General features: G+C 67.2%; 3 protein-coding genes across 4 annotated transcripts; 1 reads left to right on the forward strand and 2 right to left on the reverse strand.

Annotated features, from left to right (window-relative positions):
• Positions 1-4,568: 4,568 nt before the first annotated feature.
• Positions 4,569-6,050, reverse strand: GPR25 (G protein-coupled receptor 25). Of its 2 annotated transcripts, XM_068164648.1 has the most exons (2): positions 5,147-6,050; positions 4,569-5,039 (listed from the first exon to the last, which is right to left on the reverse strand). In XM_068164648.1, exons 1-2 carry the CDS (start codon positions 5,900-5,902, stop codon positions 4,587-4,589), a joined length of 1,209 nt encoding a protein of 402 aa, XP_068020749.1. In that variant the 5' UTR covers positions 5,903-6,050; the 3' UTR covers positions 4,569-4,586. The 2 variants fall into 2 exon arrangements, with proteins under 2 accessions (XP_068020749.1, XP_068020750.1); XM_068164649.1 differs by having other exon boundaries at positions 4,569-6,050.
• Positions 6,051-8,363: 2,313 nt separating this feature from the next.
• LOC137454566 (protein FAM107B-like) lies at positions 8,364-26,677 on the reverse strand. The gene is made up of 6 exons (XM_068164650.1): positions 26,646-26,677; positions 12,776-12,942; positions 12,292-12,328; positions 11,131-11,275; positions 10,892-11,030; positions 8,364-8,521 (listed from the first exon to the last, which is right to left on the reverse strand). The coding sequence occupies exons 2-6, from the start codon at positions 12,797-12,799 to the stop codon at positions 8,408-8,410; spliced, it is 459 nt and encodes a 152-aa protein (XP_068020751.1). The 5' UTR covers positions 12,800-12,942; positions 26,646-26,677; the 3' UTR covers positions 8,364-8,407.
• Positions 18,154-22,682, forward strand: TMEM167B (transmembrane protein 167B). The gene is made up of 3 exons (XM_068164671.1): positions 18,154-18,262; positions 19,872-20,003; positions 22,506-22,682. Exons 1-3 carry the CDS (start codon positions 18,253-18,255, stop codon positions 22,586-22,588), a joined length of 225 nt encoding a protein of 74 aa, XP_068020772.1. The 5' UTR covers positions 18,154-18,252; the 3' UTR covers positions 22,589-22,682.
• Positions 26,678-27,513: the final 836 nt, after the last annotated feature.

A 27,513-nucleotide genomic window follows, 5' to 3' on the forward strand; every position in this document is an offset into this window, starting at 1 on the left:
TGGCACAGCACGGTGCTGGAGAGGGGCACTGGGGGCCCTCCTGCCTGCCTGCATGGCACAGCATGGCACAGCACAGTGCTGGAGGGGGGCACTGGGGGCCCTCCTGCCTGCCTGCATGGCACAGCATGGCACAGCATGGCACTGCACGCTGCTGGAGAGGGGCACCGGGGGCCCTTCTGCCTGCCTGCATGGCACAGCATGGCACAGCATGGCACTGCACGGTGCTGGAGAGGGGCACCGGGGGCCCTCCTACCTGCCTGCATGGCACAGCATGGCACAGCATGGCACTGCACGGTGCTGGAGAGGGGCACCGGGGGCTCTCCTGCCTGCCTGCATGGCACAGCATGGCACAGCACAGTGCTGGAGGGGGGCACTGGGGGCCCTCCTGCCTGCCTGCATGGCACAGCATGGCACAGCATGGCACTGCACGGTGCTGGAGAGGGGCACTGGGGGCCCTCCTGCCTGCCTGCATGGCACAGCATGGCACAGCATGGCACTGCACGGTGCTGGAGAGGGGCACCATGGGCTCTCCTGCCTGCCTGCATGGCACAGCATGGCACAGCACGGTGCTGGAGAGGGGCACCGGGGGCCCTTCTGCCTGCCTGCATGGCACAGCATGGCACAGCACGGTGCTGGAGAGGGGCACCGGGGGCTCTCCTGCCTGCCTGCATGGCACAGCATGGTGCTGGAGAGGGGCACTGGGGGCCCTCCTGCCTGCCTGCATGGCACAGCATGGCACAGCATGGTGCTGGAGAGGGGCACTGGGAGCCCTCCTGCCTGCCTGCATGGCACAGCATGGCACGGCATGGCACTGCACAGTGCAGGAGAGGGGCACAGGAACAGTGTAGGGTGGCATGGCACAGTGTGGCATGGCATGGCATGGTACAGCATGGCATGGAAGTGTACAGCCTGGCATTTTGCAGCACTGCATGGTATAAGACAGCCTGGGATGGCACAGCATAGCCTGGCATGGCATGGCATGGCATGCTGCTCAGGGGCACTATCCCCATCTCCACCATGGTCTGCAGCTGTGGCACCCTCACAGTGCCAGGGCAAACTGGGATCTGAGCCTGGCAGTGCCAGGGTAGGAGGTGTGCTCTGCTGCCCTGGCACTGCCACCACCATCCTTAGCAGAGCAGGGACCCACTGGGGGTGAACAGCCTCTGCCCATCCTGCCCCTGCCTTGTCCCCAGGCACGAGGGATGGGCAAGAAGTAGAGTAAGTAGGGCTGTGCCAGGACAGTGCCAGGACTCTGCCAAGGCAGTGCCAGGGCAGTACCAGGACTATGCTGGGACTATGCCAGAGAAGCAGCAGTGTTATGGCAGGACTGTGCCAGGGCTATGTTGGGAATATGCTTGGGTAGTGCCAGGTCTGCCCCAGGGCTGTGGCAGGACAGCACCAGGACTGTGCCAAGAGAGTGCCAGGGCTATGCTGGAGCTGTGCCAGACCAGTGTCAGGGTTGTGCCAGGGCTGGGATAGGGCTGTGCCAGGACAGTTCCAAGGCTGTGTCGAGGAAACGCCAAGGATGTGCCAGGACCACGCTGGGGCTATGCCAGGATAGTGCCAGCACAATGCCAGGACTAAGCCTGGGCTATGCTGGTCCAGTGCCAGGGCAATGCCAGGACTGTGCCAGGGCTATGTTGGGACTATGCCAGGACAGTTCCAGGACTGTGCCAGGGCTATGTTGGGACTATGCCAGGGCAGTTCCAGGACTGTGCCTGGGCTATGCCGGGCCCGTGCCAGGGCAGTGCCAGGGCAGTGCCAGGACTGTGCCTGGGCTATGCTGGGCCTGTGCCAGGGCAGCGCCAGGCTGTGGGAATGGTGCTGCAGTGGGCGCCGGGGCAGTGTGAGATGACTCAGAGCGGCTGGCACCGGGCAGGGGAAAGTGTCACCTCCCACGGGACTGTGCCACGGGGCAAGGGGCAGGCAGCCAGCTGCGGGCGGGGGAGGGGCAAGCAGGCGGCAGAGGAACAGGCAGGAAACGCAGGCAGGGGAGGTGCAAGTGGGGGCAGGTTCATGCCAGGGGCACAGGCAGGGTGCAGGCAGGGGAGGTGCAAGGGGGGGGCAGGTTCATGCCAGGGGCACAGGCAGGGTGCAGGCAGGGGAGGTGCAAGTGGGGGCAGGTTCATGCCAGGGGTGCAGGCAGGGTGCAGGCAGGGGAGGTGCAAGTGGGGGCAGGTTCATGCCAGGGGTGCAGGCAGGGTGCAGGCAGGGGAGGTGCAAGTGGGGGCAGGTTCATGCCAGGGATGCAGGCAGGGGAGGTGCAAGTGAGGGCAGGTTCATGCCAGGGGTGCAGGCAGGGTGCAGGCAGGGGAGGTGCAAGTGGGGGGCAGGTTCATGCCAGGGGTGCAGGCAGGGTGCAGGCAGGAGAGGTGCAGGCAGGAAAGGGGCAGGGAAGGATAGGTTCAGGAGAGGCTTGCAGGCAAGGTACGGGCAGCAATGCCAGGCCAGGCAGGCTGCAGGCAGGAGAGGTGCAGGAAGAGCTGCAAGAGGGGCAGGTGCAGGCAGGCTGCAGGCAGGAGAGGTGCAGGAAGAGCTGCAAGAGGGGCAGGTGCAGGCAGGAGAGGTGCAGGCAGGGTTCAGGCAGCACCTCCACAACCCCAACCCCTTCCCGGGGGCCACTCCTCACCCAGTGCCACAAAGCAGGGGGGGCTGGGGGGGTGGGGTGGGAGGACCTCTGGGGGCTCTCAGTGTGAGCTCTGCTCCCCCCCCCACCCGACTCCCTCCCCCTTTACTCCCCTTGAGCCCCTCCCTAGGGGTGACAGAAACAGCTGGAAGGCTAAAATCCATCGGTAGGGAGGGGGTTAATTAATCGGGAGTCAGTTGGGGTTAGTTGGGGGTAGAGAGGGAGTAAATTGGGAGTAGATTAATTGGGGGGTAATTGGGAGTAAATTGAGAGTAAGTTGGGGTTAATTGGGAGTAAATTGGGAGTAAATTAGTTGGGGGTAGTTTGGAGTAGTTTGGAGTAAATTGGGAGCAAATTGGGGTTAATTTGGGATAGACTGGGAGTAAATTTGGAGTAAATTAATTTGGGGTAGATTTGGAGTAATTTGGAGTTAATTGGGACTCAATTTGGGTTAATTTGGGGTAGACTGGGAGGAAATTTGGAGTAGATTAATTTGGAGTAGATTGGGAGTAAATTGGGAATAAATTTGGATAAATTGGGGGTAGATTTGGAGTAAATTTGGAGTAAATTAATTGGGGGTAATTGGGAGTAAGTTGGGGTTAATTGGGAGTAAATTGGTAGTAAATTAATTTGGGGTAATTTGGAGTAGTTTGGAGTAAATTGGGAGCAAATTGGGGTTAATTTGGGATAGACTGGGAGGAAATTTGAAGTAGATTAATTTGGAGTAGATTTGGAGTAGATTGGAGTAAATTTGGGTAAATTGGGGGTAGATTGGGAGTAAATTTGGAGTAAATTAGTTGGGGGTAATTTGGAGTAGTTTGGAGTTAATTGGGAGCCAATTGAGGTTAATTTGGGGTTAACTGGGAGTAAATTGGGAGTAAATTAATTGGGGGTAATTGGGAGTAAATTGGGAGTAAGTTGGGGTTAATTGGGAGTAAATTGGGAGTACATTAATTTGGGGTAATTTGGAGTAGTTTGGAGTAAATTGGGAGCAAATTGGGGTTAATTGGGGGTAGACTGGGAGTAAATTGGGAGTAAATTAATTGGGGGTAGATTTGGAGTAATTTGGACTTAAGTGGGACTCAATTAGGGTTAATTGGGAGTAGACTGGGAGGAAATTTGGAGTAGATTAATTTGGGGTAGATTGGGAATAAATTGGGAGTAAATTGGGGTTAATTGGGGGTAGATTGGGAGTAAATTTGGAGTAAATTAGTTGGGCGTAATTTGGAGTAGTTTGGAGTTAATTGGGAGCCAATTGGGGTTAATTGGGGGGAGACTGGGTGTAAATTGGGAGTAAATTAATTGGGGGTAATTGGGAGTAATTTGGAGTTAATTTGGACTCAATTTGGGTTAATTTGAGGTAGACTGGGAGTAAATTGGGAGTAGATTAATTGGGGGTAATTGGGAGTAGTTTGGAGTTAATTGGGAGCCAATTGGGGTTAATTGGGGGTAGACTGGGAGTAAATTGGGAGTGAATTAATTGGGGGGTAATTGGGAGTAGTTTGGAGTTAATTGGGCGTACATTGGGAGTAAATTGGGGTAAACTGGGAGCAATTTGGTGTAAATTGGAGTTAGTGGGGGCAAACTGGGAGTAAATTGGGAGTAAATTAATTGGGGGGTAATTGGGAGCAAGCTGGAGTAAATTGGGGGTAAACTGGGAGTAATTGGGAACAAATTGGGGTTAATTGGGGGTAAACTGGGAGTAAATTTGGAGTAAATTAATTGGGGTAATTGGGAGCAATTTGGAGTAAATTGGGAGTAAATTGGGAGTAAATTGGGGTAAAATGGGGGGAACTGGGAGAAAATTCGGGTTATTTGGGGGTAGACAGGGAGTAAATTGGGAGTAAATTAATTGGGTGTAATTGGGAGCAATTTGGAGTAAATTGGGAATAATTTGGGGTTAATTGGAGGTAAACTGGGAGTAAATTGGGAGTCAATTAACTGGGGGTAAACTGGGAGTTTATTGGGAGTAAATTTGGGTTAATTCGAGGTAAATTGGGAGGGGGGAGGAAGGGTGAAGGGGATTATGGGGGAGGGAGGGGATGGGGCAAGGGGGAAGGGGGGCAAGGGGGAAGGGAGGCAAGGGGAAGGGATCCCAGGGACCAGATCCTGCCTCGGGAATCACAGCGGGACGCGAGGCGCCGGCCGAGGCCACGGGGGGCTGGTGGCACCGGGGGACGTTGGGGAGGGGAAGGGAGGACCTCGTGGGGTCCCCGGTGCCACCTGGGGCTTGGTCCTGCTCCTGCGCTGGAGGTCGGGGGAGGTCTTGGTCCAGATGCGGGCGCTGAAGAGGAGGCTGGAGGAGGAGGTGGAGGGAGGAGCTGGCAGGCGAGGAGCCGTCCCCGAGGGGCAGCAGGGGCAGCAGGGCTGGCAGTGCCCTTCCATCAGGGCATAGAGGAGGGGGTTGACGCAGCTGTTGGCGAAGGCCAGGCAGGTGCTGCCTGCCACCGCCCACCTCAGGGCCACCTCCTGGCCCTGGGACAGGACCAGCGTCCCCTTGGCGAGGAAGAAGAGCAGCACCTTGCAGGCGTTGAGGGGCAGCCAGGAGCAGAGGAAGGCTGCGAGGATGACGGCGATGGTGCGGTGGGAGCGCCGCACCCCCCTGCCCAGGCGGCGCCGGCGCCGCAGCCGGCAGCAGATGGAGCAGTAGCAGAAGGAGATGACCGCCGAGGGCAGCAGGAAGCTGAGGAAGACCATGGCCAGCCCGAAGTCCTCTCCGTCTTCATCCCAGCAGTCCTCCCCATCCAGCTGCCTGTAGAGCAGGGCCGGGCTGCCCAGCAGGAGGGAGGCTGCCCAGATGGCAGCGCAGGTGAGGCGGACGTGCCGCCGGGTGCCCAGCAGCCTGGCGTCCCTCACCTTCCTCATCAGCAGGTAGCGCTCCACGGCCAGGGCGGTGAGGAAGAAGATGCTGGAGCAGCGGTTGACGGCCACCACGTAGCTGCTGACCTTGCAGAGCCCTTCTCCCAGCAGCCAGCGGTTGCCCCGGGCCCCTGCCGCCACCCAGAGGGGCAAGGTGCAGACGAAGACGGCGTCGGCCACCGCCAGGTTCAGCACCAAGGTCTCCAGCAGCCTCCTGCCTGCTCTCCTCCTGGCCGTCAGCAGGATGACGAAGAGGTTCCCCGCCAGGCCCAGGAGGAAGACGAAGGAGTAGAGGACAGGGATGAAGACAGTGGTGAAGAAGACCTCCCAGCCAGAGAGGAGCTCCTGGCTCCCCGTCGCGGTGGGCAGCGGTGGGTAGTCGTAGTCAGCCGATGCCAGGAGCTCTTCGGGAGCCATGCTGGCAGCTGGTGCTCTGCCTGCTGCCCTCCTCACTGCCCTTCCTTCTGCCCTCCTCACTGCCCTTCCTTCTGCCCTCCTCACTGCCCTCCCTGCTGCCCTCCTCACTGCTCTCCTCGCTGCCCTTCCCACTGCCCTCACCACTGTCCTCCCCACTGCCCTCCTCACTACCCTCCCTGCTGCCCCCACCACTGCCCTCACCACTCCCCTCCTCGCTGCCCTCGCTGCTGCCCTCGCTGCTGCCCTCGCTGCTGCCCTCGCTGCTGCCCTCACCACTTCCCTCCTCACTGCCCTCCTCACTGCCCTCCCTGCTGCCCCCACCACTGCCCTCCCCACTGTCCTCCCCACTGCCCTCCCCACTGCCCTCCTCACTGCCCTCCCTGCTGCCCCCACCACTGCCCTCACCACTTCCCTCCTCACTGCCCTCCTCACTGCCCTCCCTGCTGCCCCCACCACTGCCCTCCCCACTGCCCTCCCCACTGCTCTCCCCACTGCCCTCCTCACTGCCCTTCCCGCTGCCCTCCCCACTTCCCTCCCCACTTCCCTCCTCACTGCCCTCCCTGCTGCCCTCACCACTGCCCTCCCCGGTGCCCTCGCCGCTGCCCTCACCGCTGCCCTCGCCGCTGCCCTCCCTGCTGCCCTCCCTGCTGCCCTCCCCACTGCCCTCCCTGCTGCCCTTCCTGCTGCCCTCCGCAGTGCCCTCCCCGGTGCACCGGGCAGTGCTGGCCGCACCCAGCGGTTGGGTTGTTGATCTGAGATGTGCTCAAAAGCAGCATCTCAGACACTTCCTCCCCAGCAGGGCCAGGAGGTGTGGGGCGGCAGGGCCAGGAGGGGGCAGGGCCTTCTAGTGTGGAAACAACAACACACAGAACCAAAGCAAACCAAGCCAAAACCCAACCAACAAAAGACATCTCCAAAAAAGGAGAGGGGAGCAGGAGCCCTGGGGGTGGAGGAAGGCTCTGTGCCGCCAGGGCATGGCTGAAGGCCTTGGGTGGGCACCGACCTGCGTCTGGGCTGGAGGGACCGGCAGGGAACAGAGCCAGCAGCCAGCACCAGCCTGAGCTCCCTGCAGCCCACCTCACACCACCAAGCCAAGGCGGTGCCCAGCGAGGCCAGTGCCACCCCAACGAGGCCAGTGCCACTCCAACGAGGCCAGTGCCACTCCAACGAGGCCAGTGCCACTCCAACGAGGCCGGTGTCACCCCACCAAGGCAGTGCCACCCCACCAAGGCAGTGCCACTCCAACGAGGTCGGTGTCACCCCACCAAGGCAGTGCCACCCCACCAAGGTCAGTGCCACCCCACTCAGGCAGTGCCACCCCACCAAGGCAGTGCCACCCCACCAAGGCCAATGCCACCCCACTGAGGCCAGTGCCACACAACGAGGTCAGTGCCACCCCACCGAGGGCAGTACCATCCCACCAAGGTCAGTGTCACCCCACCAAGGTCAGTGCCACCCCACTGAGGTCAGTGCCACCCCACCAAGGTCAGTGCCACCCCACTCAGGCAGTGCCACCCCTCCAAGGCCAATGCCACCCCACTGAGGTCAGTGCCACTCCAGCAAGGCAGTGCCACCGCTCCAAGGCAGTGCCACCCCACCAAGGCCAGTGCCACCCCACCGAGGTCAGTGCCACCCCAACAAGGTCAGTGCCACCCCACCGAGGCCAATGCCATCCCACCAAGGCAGTGCCACCCCACCAAGGTCAGTGCCACCCCAGCGAGGCCAATGCCACTCCACCAAGGTCGGTGTCACCCCAGCAAGGCAGTGCCACCCCAACAAGGTCAGTGCCACCCCACCGAGGCCAATGCCATCCCACCAAGCCAGTGCCACCCCACCAAGGCCAGTGCCACCCCAGCGAGGCAGTGCCATCCCATCATGGCCAGTGCCACCCCATCATGGTCAGTGCCACCCCACCAAGGCAGTGCCATTCCACTGAGGCAGTGCCATCCCCCTGAGGCAGTGCCACCCCTCCAAAGCCAATGCCACCCCACTGAGGCCAGTGCCACCCCACCGAGTTTAGTGCAACCCCACCAAGGTCAGTGCCACCCCACTGAGGTCAATGCCACCCCACCAAGGCCAATGCCACCCCAGCGAGGCACTGCCACCCCACCGTGGCTGTCCCCATCCCGGTCACATTTGCATGAGGAGGAGGCCCAGCTGAAAGCCTTTCTCGGGTGGCAGCAGCAGCAGCTGCAGGAGCTGCCCCCGGCCCTGCCAGCTCATTCCGGCCCCTGGCACCCTGAGTTCTCACCCTGCTGGGCACACCGTGGCAGCGGCACCCACGCCCTGCCCCAACCACCAGTGCTCCCAGGATGACAGGGAGGCAACCCAGGTGCCACCCCACCACCGAGGCAGTGCCACCCCACCGAGGCCAGTGCCACCCCACCAAGGCAGAGCCTTGGTGGGGTGGCACTGGCCTCGGTGGGGTGGCACTGAGAGCCATTCTCAGTGCCAGCGAGGGCCGGGGGGGGGGTGGTCCCCGGGGTGCAGCCCCCCTGCTCCTGCTCACGTCTGCCGGGCAGCTGCCTCTGCCAGCTTCATCTTCCTCAGGCTGTCGAGCACCAGCAGGAACTCCGGGCGAGGCTCCGGGGCTGGCCCCAGCGCTGCCTCCCGCTCGAGCTGTGGCAGGAGGGGGTGGCTGTGGGTGCCAGGCTGGGGCCCCTTGGCTGTCCTCATGCTCTGGGCATCACCTGAGCTGGCTGTCCCCAGACCCCAGCTGAATCTGCCTCCCGTGAGCTGGCTGTCCCCAGACCCCAGCTCCATCAGCCTCTCATGATCTGGGTGTCCCCCAGACCCCTTCTCCATCAGCCTCTCCTGACCTGGACATCTCCTGGCCTGGGTGTCCCACCTCCATCAGCCTCTCCTGACCTGGGTATCCCCCCAGACCCCTTCTCCATCAGCCAGCTCCTGACCTGGACATCTCCTGACCTGGCTGTCCCCAGACCCGAGCTCCATCTGTCTCTCCTGACCTGGCTGTCCCCAGACCCCAACTCCATCTGCCTCACCTGAGCTGGCTGTCTCCAGACCCCAGCTCCATCAGCCTCTCCTGACCTGGACATCTCCTGGCCTGGGTGTCCCATCTCCATCAGCCATCTCCTGACCTGGGTGTCCCCCAGACCCCTTCTCCATCAGCCATCTCCTGACCTGGACATCTCCTGGCCTGGAGTCTCTCATCAGCCTGAGCTCCCTCAGCCATGCCCAGGATCCAACCATCCCCAGCTGTCCACAGACCAGGTTCCATCAGCCATCCCCATGACCTGGACATCTCCTGGCCTGGGTGTCCCATCTCCATCAGCCATCTCCTGACCTGGGTGTCCCCCCCAGACCCCTTCTCCATCATCCATCTCCGTGACCTGGAGCACCTCTCCTATGGAGACAGCCTGAGAGAGTTGGGGTTGTGCAGGCTGGAGAGGAGAAGGCTCCCAGGAGACCTCCTTGTGGCCTTCCAGGAGCTGCAGGGGGCTGCAGGAAAGCTGGGGAGGGACTTTGGAGGGTGTGAGGGAGGGACAGGGCTGGGGGGGATGGAGCAGAACTAGAAGTGGGGAGATTGAGATTGGCTGTGAGGAAGAATTGTTCCCCAGGAGGGTGGTGAGAGCCTGGCCCAGGCTGCCCAGGGAGGTGGTGGAAGCCTCCTGGCTGGAGGTGTTTGCAGCCAGGTTGGAGGTGGCTGTGAGCAAGCTGCTGTGGTGTGAGGTGTCCCTGGCCATGGCAGGGGCTTGGAGCTGGCTGAGCCTTGAGCTCCCTTCCAGCCCTGCCAATTCCATGACATCTCCTGGCCTGGGTCTCTCATCAGCCTGAGCTCCCTCAGCCATGCCCAGGATCCAACCACCCCCAGCTGTCCACAGACCAGGCTCCAGCAGCCGTCCCCATGACCCTGACACTCCTGACCTGGGTGTCCCCAGACCCCAGCTCCATCAGCCAGCTCCTGACCTGGACATCTCCCGGCCTGGGTGTCCTATCTCCATCAGCCTCTCCTGACCTGGGTGTCCCCAAGACCCCTTCTCCATCAGCCTCTCCTGACCTGGGTGTCCCCAGACCCCTTCTCCATCAGCCTCTCCTGACCTGGACATCTCCTGGCCTGGGTGTCCCATCTCCATGATCCAGGTGTCCCATCAGCCTCAGCTCCATCAGCTGTCCTCATCCTCCCTTAAGCATCCCTCATTCCCTCCCTCCAACACAGCCTCCCTCATCCACCTGCCAAGTCCAGCCTCCTCTGGCCACTCCCAACCATCCCCAGGACCTGGCCTCCCCCAGCTCTCCACGTGGTGTGACCTCCCATGGCCAAACCCCACATCTGGGGGGGGATGAGGGATGGATGGGTGGAGGTGGATGGGTGGAGATGGAGGGATGGAGGGATGGATGGAGGGATGGAAGGATGGAGGGAGGGATGGAGGGGTGGATGGAGGGGTGGATGGATGGATGGAGGGGTGGAGGGAGGGATGGAGGGAGGGATGGATGGAGGGGTGGATGGAGGGGTGGATGGATGGAGGGAGGGATGGAGGGAGGGATGGATGGAGGGGTGGAGGGAGGGATGGAGGGAGGGATGGATGGAGGGGTGGAGGGAGGGGTGGATGGAGGGGTGGATGGATGGATGGAGGGGTGGAGGGAGGGATGGAGGGAGGGGTGGAGGGAGGGGTGGATGGAGGGGTGGATGGATGGATGAATGGGTGGAGGGATGGAGGGATGGATGGATGGATGGGTGGATGGATGGATGGAGGGATGGATGGGTGGATGGAGGGATGGAGGGAGGGATGGAGGGAGGGGTGGATGGATGGATGGAGGGATGGATGGATGGAGGGATGGATGGATGGATGGAGGGATGGATGAATGGGTGGAGGGATGGATGGATGGATGGGTGGGTGGATGGATGGGTGGAGGGATGGATTCATGGAGGATGAGTGAATGAATGATGGTGAGGTGAAGGCAGGAGGTCTGGGCTGGATGGAGGGATGGAAAAGTGGGCCAGCAGGAGAGAGGGACAGCACTGACCTCCTCCAGCCTCTGCTGACGTTTCCTCAGCTGCTGCTCAAGGTCAGAGGGAGGTCCCTGCAGCTCCTCCCTCAGCTGCCTCAGCCGCCGGCTCTCCAGCACCCGCGGGAGCTCAGCCCTGGGCCGGGGCAGGATGCCCCTGCGGGGACAGGCAGCAGGACCCCAGTGGGGCCACCCCGGCCTGGCCACCCAGCTGGGGACCCCCCTGTCCCCACGGCCTGGGTCCCAGCCCCACTCACCTGCTGTGGCTGAAGAGCAGCTCCCGGTGCAGCTCCCGGTAGCTGCGGGACTCCCGCATGGGGTTGGGCAGCTTCCTGGGCTGGATGAGGCCCTCCTGGGCACCAGTGCCCGTGCCCAAGGAGGGGGCATCGCTGCCCTCACCCTCTGCAGGGGGAGCAGAGGCCGGGGGGGCACGGGGTGGGCAAGGGCAGGGGTCATCATGAGATGGGGTCACCATGGGATGGGGTCACTGGGGGCGTGGGACACCAGGGGATGTCTGGGGTGGGCTCACCAGGAGGGCTGTGGGCACCAGTGGGAGAGGGGCCCTGGGGAGGGGGCCCCTGGCAGGTGAGGCCATCCCAAGGGATGGGATAACCTGGCACAGGTCATGGGGTGGTGCTGGCTTGGTCCCTCCCCCGGAGCCACATGCAAGGGCAGGGTGAGATCCTGGACACCCACCCTCGTGTCTGCCAGCCTGGGGGGCTCAGGGTGGCACAGGGTCCCCCTATGCTGTGCCCCTAGCACCCACCCTCCTGGAACCCTATGCCCAAGTGTCCCTTTCCTCAGGCCACCCTACTGTCCCCATGGCCTCTCATCACCCCCTGGGCTCCACATCATTCCTTGGGGGGCTTCATTAGCCCTGGGGCCCACACTCCTTGTTGGGTGTCCATCACCCTCCAGCTCCCCACTGCCCCTGGTGCCCCCAGCACTGCTGGGGTGTCCATCCCCCCCTGCTGTCCCCAGCTCCCCACTGCCCCTGGTGTCCCCAGCACTGCTGGGGTGTCCATCCCCCCTGCTGTCCCCAGATCCCCACTGCCCCTGGTGTCCCCAGCACTGCTGGGGTGTCCATCCCCCCCGCTGTCCCCAGATCCCCACTGCCCCTGGTGTCCCCATCACTGCTGGGGTGTCCATCCCCCCTGGTGTCCCCAGGTCCCCACTGCCCCTGGTGTCCCAGCACTGCTGGGGTGTCCATCCCCCCTGCTGTCCCCAGCTCCCCACTGCCCCTGGTGCCCCCAGCACCTCCAGGTGCCCATCACTCCCCAGGTCTCCAGTGGCCCTGGGGTCCTCCTTGGCCCTGGGGTTCCCCTGATCTCCAGGTGCCCATTGTCCTTGTGGTCCCCATCACCTACAGGTCCCCACGCCCCCCAGCTCCCACAGCCCCCTGCCCCACCAGCACCCACCTGGCACCGCGCTGCTCCTCGGCGCTTCGTCCTCACCCTGCCAAAGGCAAAGGCTCAGGGAGGGACACTCAGGGGGTCCCTGCCTCTGGCTCCTCCCCAGGACACCCCCAGGTCCCTCTGCTTGTCACCTTCACCTCCCCTGGCACAGGAGGGGGCACAGGCAGGGGCCCTGTGGGGCTGGCTGTCCTCTGTCCTGCCGTGGTTGTCACACAGGGACCAGGTCACCCCCCAGGGTCCCTCCCTCGGGGGGGTGGCTGTGGTGGGGCTGAGTTGGAAGGAGAGGAGGTGAACGTTCTCCTTGTTAACCCTGGAGCCTAAGGACGGTGAGGAGCCCCCGGGCTGAATGCTGGCTGTGGCATGGGCACAGACCCGAGGTGGCCCCCGCTGCCCCCTCCCACCCCCAGCACGGGAGATGGGAGCCCAGCCCGGGGCGTGGAGATGTCCCCAGCCCCCGCGGCGACCCAGCCGGCTGCCCCCCGCTCACCTTCTTGCTTTGTGCCAGCCCCATGGCCCCCGGTGCCGGGGGTCCTTGTCCCTGCCTCGCCGGTCCCCCCCGGGACGCGGGGCCGGGGCCGGGGGCTGGCTGCCCCGAGCCCGGCGGAGCCCCGGTGTGCTCCAGCGGTGACGGCGGCGGTGACGGTGGCTCCGCTCCTGCCCGCCAAAGCCATTAAGCCCCGGGATTAGCCCTGAGCGCGGACAGGTCCTGCGCAGCGCTGGTGGCACCGTGCCCGCTCCCACCGCTGCCGAGCTGCCGGGGGCTGCCGGGGGCACTGGGGGCTGCTGGGGGCTGCTGGGGACACTGGGGGCTGCTGGAGGCTGCTGGGGGCTGCTGGGGGCTGCTGGGGACACTGGGGGCTGCTGGGGGCTGCTGGGGGCTGCTGGGGGCTGCTGGGGGCACTGGGGGCTGCTGGGGACACTGGGGGCTGCTGGGGGCTGCTGGGGGCTGCTGGGGGCTGCTGGGGGCACTGGGGGCTGCTGGGGGCACTGGAGGCTGCTGGAGGCTGCTGGGGGCTGCTGGGGGCTGCTGAGGACACTGGGGGCTGCTGGGGGCACTGGAGGCTGCTGGAGGCTGCTGGGGACACTGGGGGCTGCTGGGGGCACTGGGGGCACTGGGGGCTGCTGGGGGCACTGGGGCTGCTGGGGGCACTGGGGGCTGCTGGAGGCTGCTGGGGACACTGGGGGCTGCTGGGGGCTGCTGGGGGCTGCTGGGGGCTGCTGGGGACACTGGGGGCTGCTGGAGGCACTGGGGGCTGCTGGGGGCTGCTGGGGGCACTGGGGGCTGCTGGGGACACTGGGGGCTGCTGGGGGCTGCTGGGGGCACTGGGGGCTGCTGGGGACACTGGGGGCTGCTGGGGGCACTGGGGGCTGCTGGGGACACTGGGGGCTGCTGGGGGCTGCTGGGGGCACTGGGGGCTGCTGGGGACACTGGGGGCTGCTGGGGGCACTGGGGGCTGCTGGGGACACTGGGGGCTGCTGGGGGCTGCTGGGGGCACTGGGGGCTGCTGGGGGCTGCTGGGGGCACTGGGGGCTGCTGGGGACACTGGGGGCTGCTGGGGGTACTGGGGGCACTGGGGGCTGCTGGGGGTACTGGGGGCACTGGGGGCACTGGGGGCTGTTGGGGGCTGCTGGGGGCTGCTGGGGGTACTGGGGGCTGCTGGGGGTACTGGGGGCACTGGGGGCTGCTGGGGGTACTGGGGGCACTGGGGGCTGCTGGGGGTACTGGGGGCTGCTGGGGACACTGGGGGCTGCTGGGGGTACTGGGGGCACTGGGGGCTGCTGGGGGCTGCTGGGGACACTGGGGGCTGCTGGGGGTACTGGGGGCACTGGGGGCTGCTGGGGGTACTGGGGGCTGCTGGGGACACTGGGGGCTGCTGGGGACACTGGGGGTACTGGGGGCTGCTGGGGACACTGGGGGCTGCTGGGGGCACTGGGGGCTGCTGGGGGTACTGGGGGCACTGGGGGCTGCTGGGGGTACTGGGGACACTGGGGGCACTGGGGGCTGTTGGGGGCTGCTGGGGGCTGCTGGGGGTACTGGGGACACTGGGGGCACTGGGGGCTGCTGGGGGTACTGGGGACACTGGGGGCACTGGGGGCTGTTGGGGGCTGCTGGGGGCTGCTGGGGGTACTGGGGGCTGTTGGGGGCTGCTGGGGGCACTGGGGGCTGCTGGGGGTACTGGGGGCTGTTGGGGGCTGCTGGGGGCACTGGGGGCTGCTGGGGGCTGCTGGGGACACTGGGGGCTGCTGGGGGCTGCTGGGGGCTGCTGGGGGCTGCTGGGGACACTGGGGGCTGCTGGAGGCACTGGGGGCTGCTGGGGGCTGCTGGGGGCACTGGGGGCTGCTGGGGGCTGCTGGGGGCACTGGGGGCTGCTGGGGACACTGGGGGCTGCTGGGGGCTGCTGGGGGCACTGGGGGCTGCTGGGGACACTGGGGGCTGCTGGGGGCACTGGGGGCTGCTGGGGGCACTGGGGGCTGCTGGGGACACTGGGGGCTGCTGGGGGCACTGGGGGCTGCTGGGGACACTGGGGGCTGCTGGGGGCTGCTGGGGGCACTGGGGGCTGCTGGGGGCACTGGGGGCTGCTGGGGACACTGGGGGCTGCTGGGGGTACTGGGGGCACTGGGGGCTGCTGGGGGTACTGGGGGCTGCTGGGGACACTGGGGGCTGCTGGGGACACTGGGGGTACTGGGGGCTGCTGGGGACACTGGGGGCTGCTGGGGACACTGGGGGCTGCTGGGGGTACTGGGGGCACTGGGGGCTGCTGGGGGTACTGGGGACACTGGGGGCACTGGGGGCTGTTGGGGGCTGCTGGGGGCTGCTGGGGGTACTGGGGGCTGCTGGGGACACTGGGGGTACTGGGGGCTGCTGGGACACTGGGGGCTGCTGGGGGCACTGGGGGCTGCTGGGGGCTGCTGGGGGCACTGGGGGCTGCTGGGGACACTGGGGGCTGCTGGGGGCTGCTGGGGGCACTGGGGGCTGCTGGAGGCACTGGGGGCTGCTGGGGGCTGCTGGGGGCACTGGGGGCTGCTGGGGACACTGGGGGCTGCTGGGGGCACTGGGGGCTGCTGGGGGCTGCTGGGGACACTGGGGGCTGCTGGGGGCTGCTGGGGACACTGGGGGCTGCTGGGGGCTGCTGGGGGCTGCTGGGGGCTGCTGGGGACACTGGGGGCTGCTGGAGGCACTGGGGGCTGCTGGGGGCTGCTGGGGGCACTGGGGGCTGCTGGGGACACTGGGGGCTGCTGGGGGCTGCTGGGGGCACTGGGGGCTGCTGGGGACACTGGGGGCTGCTGGGGGCACTGGGGGCTGCTGGGGACACTGGGGGCTGCTGGGGGCTGCTGGGGGCACTGGGGGCTGCTGGGGACACTGGGGGCTGCTGGGGGCACTGGGGGCTGCTGGGGACACTGGGGGCTGCTGGGGGCTGCTGGGGGCACTGGGGGCTGCTGGGGGCTGCTGGGGGCACTGGGGGCTGCTGGGGACACTGGGGGCTGCTGGGGGTACTGGGGGCACTGGGGGCTGCTGGGGGTACTGGGGGCACTGGGGGCACTGGGGGCTGTTGGGGGCTGCTGGGGGCTGCTGGGGGTACTGGGGGCTGCTGGGGACACTGGGGGCTGCTGGGGACACTGGGGGTACTGGGGGCTGCTGGGGACACTGGGGGCTGCTGGGGGCACTGGGGGCTGCTGGGGGTACTGGGGGCACTGGGGGCTGCTGGGGGTACTGGGGACACTGGGGGCACTGGGGGCTGTTGGGGGCTGCTGGGGGCTGCTGGGGGTACTGGGGGCTGTTGGGGGCTGCTGGGGGCACTGGGGGCTGCTGGGGGCTGCTGGGGACACTGGGGGCTGCTGGGGGCTGCTGGGGGCTGCTGGGGACACTGGGGGCTGCTGGAGGCACTGGGGGCTGCTGGGGGCTGCTGGGGGCACTGGGGGCTGCTGGGGACACTGGGGGCTGCTGGGGGCTGCTGGGGGCACTGGGGGCTGCTGGGGGCACTGGGGGCACTGGGGGCTGCTGGGGGCACTGGGGGCTGCTGGGGACACTGGGGGCTGCTGGGGACACTGGGGGCTGCTGGGGGCACTGGGGGCTGCTGGGGACACTGGGGGCTGCTGGGGGCTGCTGGGGGCACTGGGGGCTGCTGGGGGCACTGGGGGCTGCTGGGGACACTGGGGGCTGCTGGGGGTACTGGGGGCACTGGGGGCTGCTGGGGGTACTGGGGGCTGCTGGGGACACTGGGGGCTGCTGGGGACACTGGGGGTACTGGGGGCTGCTGGGGACACTGGGGGCTGCTGGGGACACTGGGGGCTGCTGGGGGTACTGGGGGCACTGGGGGCTGCTGGGGGTACTGGGGACACTGGGGGCACTGGGGGCTGTTGGGGGCTGCTGGGGGCTGCTGGGGGTACTGGGGGCTGCTGGGGACACTGGGGGCTGCTGGGGACACTGGGGGTACTGGGGGCTGCTGGGACACTGGGGGCTGCTGGGGGCACTGGGGGCTGCTGGGGGCTGCTGGGGGCACTGGGGACTGCTGGGGGCTGCTGGGGACACTGGGCTCATTGGTGTCATTGGGGGCACTGGTATCACTGGTCTCACTGGAGGCACTGGAGGCACTGGTCTCACTGGTCTCTCTGCTGTCACTGGGGGCACTAGTCTCTCTGGGGACACTGGTGTCACTGCTGTCACTGGTCTCACTGGGGGCACTAGTGGCACTGATCTCACTGGGGCACTGCTGGCACTGCTGTCACTGGTGCTACTGCTGTCACTGATCTCATGGGGGGCACTGCTGTCACTGGTCTCACTGGGGCACTGGTGTCACTGGGACACTGCTGTCACTGCTGTCACTGCTGTCACTGGTCTCACTGGGGCACTGGTTCCTCTGATGTCACTGGTGTCACTGTTCTCACTGGTGTCACTGGTCTCACTGGGGGCACTGGTGGCACTGCTCTCACTGGTGTCACTGATCTCACTGGGGGCACTGCTGTCACTGCTGTCACTGGTCTCACTGGGGCACTGGTCTCGCTGGGGCACTGCTGTCACTCGTGTCACTGGGGCACTGATCTCACTGGGGCACTGGTCTCGCTGGGGCTCTGGTCTCGCTGGGGGCACTGATCTCACTGGGGCACTGCTGTCACTGCTGTCACTGGTCTCACTGGTGGCACTGGTCTCGCTGGGGGCACTGCTGTCACTGGTGTCACTGCTCTCACTGCTGTCACTGGTGTCACTGGTCTCGCTGGGGGCACTGGGGCACTGGTCTCGCTGGGGGCACTGCTGTCACTGGTGTCACTGCTCTCACTGCTGTCACTGCTGTCACTGGTCTCACTGGGGGCACTGGGGCACTGGTCGCTCTGGAGCACAAGGGTTATTAGAGGGTTCGGGGTTACTGGGGACCCTGGGCTGGGGACTCAGGGCACTGGGGATTATGGGAGGCGCTGGGAGTCACTGGGGAGCATTTGAGGGGCAGGGACCACGAGGGGGCTGGGCTGGGCGCTGGGTGGCACAGGGAGCTGCCGGTGCCTGGCAGGGCACCCCGGGGCGCTGGTGGTTACGTGGGGCTGGGTGCAGCGGGGGGGTGCTGGGAGGACTCGGGTGAATGGGAGGCTGAAGGGGGGACTGGACGCACAGGGCTGAGCGCCCTGGGGCCGGAGAGGAGCGGACCGAGGGCGCCGCAGCTGGCGGGACAAGCACGGGGCGGCACGGGGGCTCGCTCCCGCCACAAGCGCTCGATTGAGGCTGCCTGCTCCGGCACGGCGGCTCGGCATCCCCTGCTGGCGGGCTCGGCCATCGGCTGCCCGTGCCTGAGCTTCGCGGGACGCCATTGGCCGCAGCTGGCGCTATCGCCTGGCGATTGGCCGTGCCCGGCGCTGTCGGCCCGCGATTGGCTGCGCCCGGCGCAGTTCCGGTGCGGCGTGGCCGCGGCGGGGCCCCGCGCATGCGCAGCGCCGCCGGGCCCGGGAGCGCCGGGGGCAGCCCCCGCAGCCGTCATGACCAACGGTGAGAGGCCCCGGGGGCAGCCGGGGGGCGGGCGGGAGCTGCGAGGGAGGGGGCAGCCCTTGGGGGGCAGCTGGGAAACCTGGGACCCCCCTGGGGAGGGAGCTTGGGGGCTGGGGTGCCCTGGGGCGGGGACAGGGCAGTCTGCGACCCCCTCTGAGGGAGGAACCGGGGGCTGGGGTCCTGCTGGAGGGGAAGTTGGCAGGTCTGGGTCCCTCGGGGGGGTGGCACCGGCAGGGCTGCGTCCCCTTACCTGGGGGGGGGCTTGGGGGCCTGGGCCCCTCTGGGGGGAGGAGAGCTGGGAGGCTGCGGCCCTCTGTGAAGGAGAGCTGGGGGGGCTGGAGCCCTTTATGGGTGGGATGGGATGCTGGGGTTGCAGTAAGGGAAGGGGTCTGGGGTCCTTTATGGGTGAGCCTGGATGCTGGGGCTGCCATAAGGGAGGGGGCTGGGGGGTCTGGGGTCCTTTATGGGTGGGATTGGATGCTGGGGCTGCCATAAGGGAGGGGTCTGGGGGTCTGGGGCTGTTCATAGTGCCCAGCTGGGGGGCTGGGGTCTCCTTTGGAGGCGTGGGGGGGGGGGCTGGGAGCTGCAGCTCCTCTGTGGGGCTGAGCCTGGGAGGCTTGGATCTGCCTGGGAAGGGAACTGGGAGGCCAGGGGGGAGGGGGAGAGGGGGGAGGAGGAGGGGGGTGGGAGGCCTCAGCGCCCCTCGGGGGTGAGCTTGGAGGCTGGGGGGGGCCTGGGGGGGGGGCTGGGGGTGGAAGGCTGGGAGGGGACCGGGGGGGGGACTAGAGGTGGAAGGCTGGGGGGGGACTGGGGGGGGGACTAAGAGTGGCAGGCTGGGGGTGGCTGGGGGGGGGCTGGGGGTGGCTGTGGGGGGGCTGGGGGTGGCTGTGGGGGGGCTGGGGGTGGTCTGGGGGGGACTGAGGGTGGCAGGCTGGGGGTGGCTGTGGGGGGGCTGGGGGTGGCCTGGGGGGGACTGAGGGTGGTCTGGGGGGGGGGACTGAGGGTGGAAGGCTGGGGGTGGAAGGCTGGGGGTGGTCTGGGGGGCACTGGGGGTGGAAGGCTGGGGGGGGACTGGGGGGGACTGGGGTGGATGGCTGGGGGTGGCTCTGGGGGGCACTGAGGGTGGAAGGCTGAGGGTGGAAGGCTGGGGGTGGAAGGCTGGGGGTGGCCTTGGGGGGGGGGACTAGGGGTGGAAGGCTGGGGGTGGTCTGGGGGGGGGCACTGAGGGTGGAAGGCTGGGGGTGGCCCTGGGGGGGCTGGGGGTGGCCTTGGAGGGGGGACTGAGGGGGGAAGGCTGAGGGTGGAAGGCTGGGGGTGGCCTGGGGGGCACTGGGGGTGCATGGCTGGGGGTGGAAGGCTGGGGGTGGCCTGGGGGGCACTGAGGGTGGAAGGCTGGGGGTGGAAGGCTGGGGGTGGAAGGCTGGGGGTGGCCCTGGGGGGCACTGGGGGTGGGGGGCTGGGGGTGGAAGGCTGGGGGTGGCCTGGGGGGCACTGGGGGTGCCTGGCTGGGGGTGGAAGGCTGGGGGTGGCCCTGGGGGGGCACTGGGGGTGCCTGGCTGGGGTGGCTCAGGCCCAGCCCCCCCTGAGGCCCCCCCCTTTGCCCCCCCAGTGTACTCCCTGGAGGGGCTGCTGGTGTTTGGGCTGCTGCTGGTCTGCTCCTGTGCCTACCTGCGCAAGGTGCCCAGGCTCAGGGCCTGGCTGCTCTCCGAGAAGAGAGGCCTCTGGGGGGTCTTCTACAAGGGTGAGCAGCCTGGGGGGGCTGCCCTGGGGCTGGGACAGGGGCAGGAGGCTCCAGGGCAAGCCCAGGGGGGGATGGAGGTGTTGGGGGGGAGCTGGGACAGGGGGAGGTGGTTTGAGCTGGGGCTGCTGGGGGCTGGGATGGGGACACAGGGAGCCAGGGTGGGGCCCCAAGGGTCTGGTGTGGGTGTGTGGGAGGCTGGGGCAGGGCAGAGTGGGTCCAGGATGGAGCCTTTGGGATCTGGGATGAGGCTGCTGGGGTCCAGGGTGGGATCCAGGGGTCCAGAGTGGGGACACAGGGATCCAGGGTGGGGCTGCTGGGGGCTGGGATGGGGACACAGGGATCCAGGGTGGGGCTGCTGGGGGCTGGGATGGGGATGCAGGGATCCAGGGTGGGGATGCAGGGGTCCAGGGTGGGGATGCAGGGGTCTGGGATGGGGACACAGGGATCCAGGGTGGGGATGCAGGGGTCCAGGGTGGGGATGCAGGGGTCTGGGATGGGGACACAGGGATCCAGGGTGGGGATGCAGGGGTCCAGGGTAGGGCTGCTGCGGTCTGGGACAGGGGCAGGAGGCTCCAGGACAAGGGTCGGGGGGGATGGAGGTGTGGAGGGGAGCTGGGACAGGGGGAGGTGGTTTGAGCTGGGGCTGCTGGGGTCCAGGGTGGGGCCACAAGGGTCTGGTGTGGGTGTAGGGGAGGCTGGGGCAGGGCAGAGTGGGTCCAGGATGGAGCCTTTGGGATCTGGGATGAGGCTGCTGGGGTCCAGGGTGGGACACAGGGATCCAGGGTGGGGATGCTGGGGGCTGGGATGGGGATGCAGGGATCCAGGGTGGGGATGCTGGGGGCTGGGACAGGGGCAGGAGGCTCCAGGGCAAGGGCAGAGGGGGATGGAGGTGTGGGGGGCAGCTGGGACAGGGGGAGGTGGTTTGAGGTGGAACTGCTGGAGGCTGGGGTGGGGATGTGGGGGGCTGGGATGAAGCTGCTGGGGTCTGGGGTGGGGACACAGGGAGCCAGGATGGGGCCCCAAGGGTCTGGTGTGGGTGTGTGGGAGGCTGGGGCAGGGCAGTGTGGGTCCAGGATGCAGCCTTTGGGATTTGGGATGAGGCTGCTGGGGCCCAGGGTGGGATCCAGGGGTCCAGAGTGGGGACACAGGGATCCAGGGTGGGGCTGCTGGGGGCTGGGATGGGGACACAGGGGTCCAGGGTGGAGATGCAGGGGTCCAGGGTGGGGACACAGGGATCCAGGGTGGGGATGCTGGGGGCTGGGACAGGGGCAGGAGGCTCCAGGGCAAGCCCAGGGGGGGATGGAGGTGTTGGGGGGAGGGGCTGGGACAGGGGGAGGTGGTTTGAGCTGGGGCTGCTGGGGTCCAAGGTGGGGCCCCAAGGGTCTGGTGTGGGTGTAGGGGAGGCTGGGGCAGGGCAGAGTGGGTCCAGGATGGAGCCTTTGGGATCTGGGATGAGGCTGCTGGAGTCCAGGGTGGGACACAGGGATCCAGGGTGGGGATGCTGGGGGCTGGGACAGGGGCAGGAGGCTCCAGGGCAAGGGCAGAGGGGGAATGGAGGTGTGGGGGGGAGCTGGGACAGGGGGAGGTGGTTTGAGGTGGAGCTGCTGGAGGCTGGGGTGGGGATGTGGGGGGCTGGGATGAAGCTGCTGGGGGCTGGGGTGGGGACACAGGGAGCCAGGGTGGGGCCCCAAGGGTCTGGTGTGGGTGTAGGGGAGGCTGGGGCAGGGCAGGGTGGGTCCAGGATGGAGCCTTTGGGATCTGGGATGAGGCTGCTGGGGTCCAGGGTGGGATCCAGGGGTCCAGAGTGGGGACACAGGGAGCCAGGGTGGGGCTGCTGGGGGCTGGGACAGGGGCAGGAGGCTCCAGGATGAGGGCGGGGGGGATGGAGGTGTGGGGGGGAGCTGGGACAGGGGGAGGTGGTCTGAGCTGGGGCTGCTGGGGGCTGGGATGGGACACAGGGAGCCAGGATGGGGCCCCAAGGGTGTGGTGTGGGTGTATGGGAGGCTGGGACAGGGCAGAGTGGGTCCAGGATGGAGCCTTTGGGATCTGGGATGGGGCTGGTGGGGCCCAGGGTGGGATCCAGGGGCCCAGGGTGGGGCTGCTGGAGTCCAGGGTAGGGACACAGGGGTCCAGGGTGGGTTTGCTGGGGCCCAGGGTGGGTTTGCTGGGGCCCAGGGTGGGACACAGGGAGCCAGGGTGGGGATGCAGGGATCCAGGGTGGGTTTGCTGGGGCCCAGGGTGGGTTTGCTGGGGCCCAGGGTGGGGATGCAGGGGCCCAGGGTGGGACTGCAGGGGTCCAGGGTGGGTTTGCTGGGGCCCAGGGTGGGACACAGGGAGCCAGGGTGGGGATGCAGGGGCCCAGGGTGGGACACAGGGATCCAGGGTGGGTTTGCTGGGGCCCAGGGTGGGTTTGCTGGGGCCCAGGGTGGGGCTGCAGCCTGGGCTGGGGCTGCAGGGGTGAGACCCCAGCATGCAGCCCCCCCTGCTGCCCCCCACCCCCAGCTGCAGTGATTGGCACCAGGCTGCACCTGGCTGTGGCAATCTCCTGTGTCCTGATGGCTTTCTACGTCCTGCTGCTGAAGTGACCCCAGGGGCAGCTGAGGAGGACCTCAGACCCTGCCTGGGGGGCCCTGGGCACCCACCCTGGCCTGGCACCTCCCTTAACCCTGCCTTGGCCCCCTGGGCAGGGCCTGGCACCACCCTCCCCCCCCCCTGGAGAGGGAGGCCCTGGGTGTGGGAGAGGGGCTGAGGGCTGAGCCAGGCAGCAGCTCTGCAGTGGCCCCTGGGCTCCTGCCCCCCCCACTGAGCACTGGGGACCCCCTGGTGCCTGTGGCAGACTGGAGGGATTGAGGGGGGGGCCAGGGGCAGGCAGGGCAGCTCCTCCCCAGTGGGATTGGCCTGGTGGGAGCCTGCTCCCCACTGCTGCTGTGGGGTTTGCAGCCCCTCCCCCCCCCCTGCTTTGGAAACCTGGGACCATGATGTGCAAATAAAGTGGGGGATGCCCTGTGGGCAGCCAGGGCTCTGGGCCTGGGGGGGCTGGGGGGCTGCTTCCTGGGGGGGGAGGTGGTTCTCAAGGAGCCTCAGGGGGAGAGGCTGCAGCCAGGTCCTGATCCCAGGCTGCTTGAGGTGCTCAGGGTGGGGGGTGGAGTGTGCAAGGTGTGCCCCTGGGCCCTGTGTGGGGCCCCAGGTGGGGCTGGGGGTGACAGAGATGGGGCTGGGGGTGACAGAGATGGGGCTGGGGGTGACAGAGTGAGGCCCCAGGTGGGGCTGGGGGTGACAGAGATGGGGCTGGGGGTGACAGAGTGAGGCCCCAGATGGGGCTGGGGGTGACTGAGATGGGGCTGGGGGTGACAGAGATGGGGCTGGGGGTGACAGAGTGAGGCCCCAAATGGGGCTGGGGGTGACTGAGATGGGGCTGGGGGTGACAGAGATGGGGCTGGGGGTGAGAGTGAGGCCCCAGATGGGGCTGGGGGTGATTGAGATGGGGCTGGGGGTGACTGTGTGGGGCCCCAGATGGGGCTGGGGGTGACTGTGAGGCCCCAGCAGTGCTGGCAGGGCTGGAAGCTCTCTGCTGGGGCTGAGAGGGTTGGGGTTGTGCAGCCTGGGGAGGAGAAGGCTCCAGGGAGACCTCCTGGTGGCCTTGCAGTGCTGAAAGGAGCCTGGAAGAAAGCTGGGGACAGAGTTTAGAGCAGGATCCATCCCGAGGGTCCTGGGCAGGCTGCAGGAGTGGATCTGTGTGACCCCCAGGAGGTTCAGCCAGGCTCCTGCAGCTGGCTTGGGGCAACCCCCAGCAGCCATCCAGGCTGGGGATCAATCCAGCCCTGTGGGGAAGGCCTTGGGGGTGCAGAGCTGGGCCAGGAGCTGGCACTGAGCACTGCCTGCCCTGGGCTGAGCCCCAGCAGGGTGGGCAGCAGGGGCAGGGAGGGGATTCTGCCCTCTGCTCTGCTCTGCTCAGACCTCCCCTGCAGGGCTGGGGCAGCTCTGGAGCCCTCAGCACAGACAGGGAGCTGGGGGAGCAGGGCCAGAGGAGGCCACAGCAGTGCTGGCAGGGCTGGAAGCCCTCTGCTGGGAGCCCAGGCTGAGAGGGTTGGGGTTGTGCAGCCTGGGGAGGAGAAGGCTCCAGGGAGAGCTCCTGGTGGCCTTGCAGTGCTGAAAGGAGCCTGGGAGAAAGCTGGGGACAGAGTTTAGAGCAGGGCCTGATGTGCCAGGCCAAGGGGAGATGGTTTGGAACTGGAAGAGGCAGATTGGGAGTGGAGAGAAGGAGAAATGTTTGGTGCTGAGGGTGGGGAGAGCCTGTGCCAGGCTGCCCAGAGAGCTGGGAGCTGCCCCAGGGCTGGCTGTGTGGGGCTGGGAGCAGCCTGCAGGGGTTGGGGCTGTCCCTGGGGGCTGCAGGGCTTGGGCTGGAGCAGCTCTGAAGGTCTCTTCCCACCCAACCCAGGCTGGGAGTGGAGGATCCTGTGGCTGACTCCAGGAGCAGCCCAACCCTGGCTCTGCTCTGCAGCACAGGCCCGGGACAGATCCTGCTCCCAGGTGCTGAGCTGCACCCAGGGCTGGGCTGGCAGTGGGCTGTAGGCACAGAGCAGTGGTGCTGGGGCCAGGGAGAGGGCTCAGGGCCAGCCCTGCTCTCAGAGCCAGCCCTGCTCTCAGCACAAGCCACTCTGAGGCTCTCCTGCTCTGCCCAGGACACTTCCCTGTGTCCCACTCAGCACAGCCCCCAACAGTGGCTGAGCTCAGCCCCTCCTGCTGCAAGGCCCTGGCCTGCTCTCAGCCCAGCACCTCTGGGGCAGCTCAGCACCCAGCTGCCTGCACACACAGGACACTCAGTTGCTGGGAGCAGCCTGCTGGGGTTGGGGATGGCCCTGGGGGCTGCAGGGGGTTGGGCTGGAGCAGCTCTGAGGCTCCCTTCCCACCCAACCTATTCTGGCTCCATGCCTGCAGGCAGGACAGGAGCTGTGCCCTGTGCCAGCTGCAGGCACCACTGTGCCAGCTGCAGGCACCACTGTGCCAGCTGCAGGCACCACTGTGCCAGCTGCAGGCACCACTGTGCCAGCTGCAGACCCCATCCCAGGGCAGGTTCCCAGTGCTCCATGTGCTGGAGGCTGCCTTGGGTGTCCTGAGAGCACCTTCTGGTCCCCTGGGAGAGCCTTGCCCATCGCAGGGGCAGCCAAGGGCCCCAGGGCTGTGCTCAGCTCTGGCAGCCTGGGCAGGCTGTGCTGTGCCCAGAGGCAGAGCCCCAGCAGCAGCCAGGCAGGGTTGGGCTCCAAGGCACTCTGCTGGCAGGGAGAGCAGAAGCTCAGAGCCAGGGCCCAGGCTGTGGAGGTCTCAGGATGTGAACAAAGCCCTGAGCAAAATGTCCCCAGCTGGAGCCTGGGCAGAGGAGGAAGAGAGGGGCAGAGGAGGAGGAGAGCTGCAGAGCTGGGCAGGGGGCAGCTGGAGCCCACAGCTCAGGAACCCCCCCAGGAACCTGCCCCAGCTCCACCCTGGGGCCAGCTCCTTCCCTGGGCCCCCAGGCACTGCCCTGTGCTGCCTGCCCGGGGGAAGGAGCTGAGCTGCAGGGGCCCAGGGGAGGTTCAGCTTGGCCATGAGGAACAACTTCTGCCCCTTGAGGCTTGCCCAGGCCTGGCCCAGGCTGCCCAGGGGCAGTGGTGGTGCAGTCCCCAGCCCTGCAGGGGCTTCAGAGCCGGGGTGCTGGGGGTCGCTCTCTCGGGGCAGCGGCGATGGGGTCCCGGCTACACCGCCCGGATGGCGCCGGCCCCACCGACACCCCCTAGCCCCTGCCCCTGCCACACCGCCCGGGCAGCGCCGTCCCCACCGACACCCCCAGCCCCTGCCACACCGCCCGGACAGCGCCGTCCCCACCGACCCCCCCCAGCCCCTGCCACACCGCCCGGATGGCGCCGTCCCCACCGACACCCCCCAGCCCCTGCCACACCGCCCGGATGGCGCCGTCCCCACCGACCCCCCCCCCCAGCCCCAGCCCCTGCCACACCGCCCGGGCAGCGCCGTCCCCACCGACACCCCCAGCCCCTGCCACACCGCCCGGACAGCGCCGTCCCCACCGACACCCCCCCAGCCCCTGCCACACCGCCCGGACGGCACCGTCCCCACCGACACCCCCCAGCCCCGGCCACACCGCCCGGACGGCACCGTCCCCACCGACACCCCCCAGCCCCTGCCACACCGCCCGGGCAGCGCTGTCCCCACCGACACCCCCCAGCCCCTGCCCCTGCCACACCGCCCGGGCAGCGCCGTCCCCACCGACACCCCCCAGCCCCTGCCACACCGCCCGGGCAGCGCCGTCCCCACCGACACCCCCCGGCCCCAGCCCCTGCCACACCGCCCGGGCAGCGCCGTCCCCACCGACACCCCCCCAGCCCCAGCCCCTGCCACACCGCCCGGACAGCGCCGTCCCCACCGACCCCCCCCAGCCCCAGCCACACCGCCCGGGCAGCGCCGTCCCCACCGACACCCCCCGGCCCCAGCCCCTGCCACACCGCCCGGACAGCGCTGTCCCCACCGACACCCCCCCAGCCCCTGCCACACCGCCCGGACAGCGCAGTCCCCACTGACACCCCCCAGCCCCGGCCGCTGCCACACCGCCCGGCGAGCCCCGCCCCCGCGCCGCCATCGTGGGAGCCGCACCTCCGCCTCCATTGGCCGCGGGGAGGAGCGGCCCGGCCGCCATGTTGGGAGTGGCATCTCCGCCTCTATTGGCCACGGGGAGGCGCGGCCCGGCCGCCATGTTGGGAGTGGCATCTCCGCCTCCATTGCTCACGGGGAGGAGCGGCCCGGCCGCCATGCTGGGAGTGGCATCTCCGCCTCTATTGCTCACAGGGAGGCGCGGCCCGGCCGCCATGTTGGGAGTGGCAGGAAGGGCTTCTGGAGCAAGTGAACCTTCAAAGCCAGGGGCTGGGGAGACTCAGACCCCAAAGGGAGAGGACTGATGGGGCTCAGAGAGCTGCCAGACCCCAACAAAAGGACCTAATAGGCTTTAAATACCAGGCCCGGGGGCGCTATAAGGGATCAGACCCCAAAGTGATGAAGTTTCGTCAGGCTTAGAGGGGAAGCAGACCCCCGGCAGAGGCACTTGGTGGGGTTTAAGCCACAAGGATCCAGGCCTGGAGCAGGGAGCTCATCCTGCCCTGTGCTCAGCACTGCTGAGGCCACACCTGGAGTCCTGTGGCCAGCTCTGGGCTCCTCAGGTCGGGAAAGAGGTTGAGCTGCTGGAAGGTGTCCAGAGAAGGGCAACAAAGCTGTTAGTGACTCCACCACCTCCCTGGGCAGCACAGCCCCAGGGCCAATCTCTCTCTCTGGGAAGAATTTCTTCCTCCCCTCCAGCCTGAACCTCCCCTGGCACAGCTTGAGACTGTGTCCTCTTGTTCTGGTGCTGGGTGCCTGGGAGAAGAGCCCAACCCCCACCTGGCTCCAACCTCCCTGCAGGGAGTTGCAGAGAGCAAGAAGGTCTCCCCTGAGCCTCCTCTTCTGCAGGCTAAGCAACCCCAGCTCCCTC

This window comes from Melanerpes formicivorus, unplaced genomic scaffold, assembly GCF_026170545.1.
Source record: "Melanerpes formicivorus ecotype bairdi unplaced genomic scaffold, bMelFor1.0.p_v2 SCAF_82, whole genome shotgun sequence".
Lineage (NCBI taxonomy): Eukaryota > Metazoa > Chordata > Aves > Piciformes > Picidae > Melanerpes > Melanerpes formicivorus.

Coding starts and splice junctions, on each gene's coding strand:
- GPR25 (XM_068164648.1), bottom strand. CDS start 5,902: ATGGCTCCCGAAGAGCTCCTGGCATCGGCTGACTACGACTACCCACCG. Junction 5,040..5,146: donor TGCCCCTCAACGCCTGCAAG/GTGCTGCTCTTC, acceptor CTTCGCCAACAG/CTGCGTCAACCCCCTCCTCT.
- LOC137454566 (XM_068164650.1), bottom strand. CDS start 12,799: ATGGGGCTGGCACAAAGCAAGAAG. Junction 11,276..12,291: donor GAGGAGCAGCGCGGTGCCAG/GTGGGTGCTGGT, acceptor CTCCCCCTGCAG/AGGGTGAGGGCAGCGATGCC. Junction 11,031..11,130: donor CTGCTCTTCAGCCACAGCAG/GTGAGTGGGGCT, acceptor CTGTCCCCGCAG/GGGCATCCTGCCCCGGCCCA.
- TMEM167B (XM_068164671.1), top strand. Junction 20,004..22,505: donor CTGGGGGGTCTTCTACAAGG/GTGAGCAGCCTG, acceptor CCCCACCCCCAG/CTGCAGTGATTGGCACCAGG.